Genomic DNA, 1,801 nt, shown 5'->3' with positions numbered 1-1,801 from the left:
GGAGGCGGCTGATTCAGACTCAGAGCTTTGGGGGGCACGGGGGGCGGGCTGGACAGAGACTCGCGATCCCACCCGCTAGGATTCAGAAGGGCTCCGGGCTCCAGGCGCGTCGCCAGCTCATCACACGTGCTGACCGAAAGATCTCTTGTGACTGCGTGTCCCTGTTCTCCTCACACGTCCGTTCTCACCTGACTACACCTGTGTGCACCTGCTGAGCATGGGGGAGGGCGCGGAAGCAAGGGCGCAGCTGGCTCGGTCCTGGCCCGGATGCCATGGCTGGTGGGAGGAGGGGAGGGGAGGGGAGGGGAGGGGCCGCAAACTGACCTCCGCGTCCAGGCTGTAGCAGTGGTAGCAGCCCCCGACAGCCTCTGCGAGGTTCTTCAGGACAGCCTGCAGGGGCGGTGGCAGGGTCAGCCCCGGCCCGGGCGAGGCTGACACCCTAATGACTTTCTCCTTGACCGAGCTTCCTGCCGCCCACCGCTTCCCAAAGGGGAGCTGCTCACAAGGCGAGTCGTGTTCTGGCCCACACGGGGAGCCTCCCAGGCTGGCCCTGCTCACTATGGCCAACCCGGGGGAAGCCTCGGGGAGTCTCAGGCACTTACAGGGGGCACCTGATCGTCGCATTTGTAGGTGACGATGTGGGTGAGGAGGTCCCTGCCCACAGTGGACTGCTGGATGTAGTTGGACAGGATTTCAGCGGGCTGATCCGGGCTGGAGCGAAGACAGAAGAGAATGTGCCCGGTGTGAGCACATCCCGGAGTAAAAGGGTGATTCCCAGGGCCTAGTCTAACTGGCCACCTGTGTCCCAGGCCACCTGTGTAAGGTGCAGGGCAGAGTGGACTGCCAGGTGGCCCTGCCCCTTCACCCATGGACAGATGGCCCGTGAACGCAGTGCCCCGTCAAGCGACTGTGAAGAGTCGCGCCCGACGATCCTTCTTCAAGCGACAGTTTGGTTCTCTGGCCCCTTCAGGCCACTAGTCTGTTACCTGCTCAGGGACGGGGACCTACCAGCTCCCCAGGATGACCAGCAGAGCATTCAGCCCCCTCAGTGCGAAGACTCTCTTCAGGGCTTGAAGCAGATTGCTGCCTCCCTCGGGCTGTAGCTGCTCCACCCAGAGCTTGAGTTCCTGGAGGCTGGGGGGACAGGAACAGGGACAAGAGCCGTCCAGTCACAGCGCCCTCTGGGGGCCAGGCCCGGGACGAATACGAGCCCAGTGGAGCCCGGCGCTATTTCTGAGGTTGGCGCCTTTATTCCCAGTTTGCAGACGTGGAGACTTAGGCGCAGCGTGAGGACTTGCCAAGGCGCCTCGCTCCGCAACTGGCAGCACTGATTTCAAACCAGGTCTGACCAGGACCTGAGCTTCCAGCAGCTCTGCCGCCAGGGGGCCTGGGCCTGAGTCCCCTCTCCATCCCCTCCAACCCCGTACCCCAACTCTCCCGGGAGGCGGACCTCAGCCCGAAGCCTGGCGTCAACCCCCGACCCGAAAGGGCTCTGAGGGACGGCATCGGGCCTGAGTGGCTGTGCCCGTGAGGACATGACACGCGGGGAGGCGGAAGTGACCCGGCACAGTGCTTCCTGCTTAGACGCCTCCCGGGCGTCTGCTCCCTCCGAGCCCCTTTCAGTTGGCCCAAAACAAACACACCAACCTCAGCTTGTTTCTAGAAGTCTGTCCCTCACTACTCCAAGCAGAACGAGAACAAAGTCAAGCCCAGCACCTTTTCTAGTCATTAGGTTTCAAGCTAGAATTTTATATCATTGCTTCGTGTGCTTTCACTGTAGTTATTTTTTTGGCTACTTTCA

At 61.9% G+C, this 1,801-nt stretch overlaps 1 protein-coding gene across 1 annotated transcript in view; it reads right to left on the bottom strand.

Moving 5' to 3' along the window:
* Positions 1-1,801, bottom strand: part of VWA3A (von Willebrand factor A domain containing 3A) — a 69,610-nt gene that overhangs the window by 37,269 nt on the left and 30,540 nt on the right. The window contains exons 9-12 of the mRNA XM_023523815.1: positions 1,009-1,134; positions 603-711; positions 325-390; positions 189-208 (exon numbers count right to left, since the gene is read on the bottom strand). Coding sequence (XP_023379583.1) covers positions 189-208; positions 325-390; positions 603-711; positions 1,009-1,134 — 321 coding nt within the window. The remainder of the gene's footprint in view (positions 1-188; positions 209-324; positions 391-602; positions 712-1,008; positions 1,135-1,801) is intronic.

This window comes from Pteropus vampyrus, unplaced genomic scaffold (assembly GCF_000151845.1).
Source record: "Pteropus vampyrus isolate Shadow unplaced genomic scaffold, Pvam_2.0 Scaffold417, whole genome shotgun sequence".
Taxonomy (NCBI): Eukaryota; Metazoa; Chordata; class Mammalia; order Chiroptera; family Pteropodidae; genus Pteropus; species Pteropus vampyrus.
Note: the sequence above shows the minus strand (reverse complement) of the source record. Positions and strands in the feature narration are given on the sequence as shown.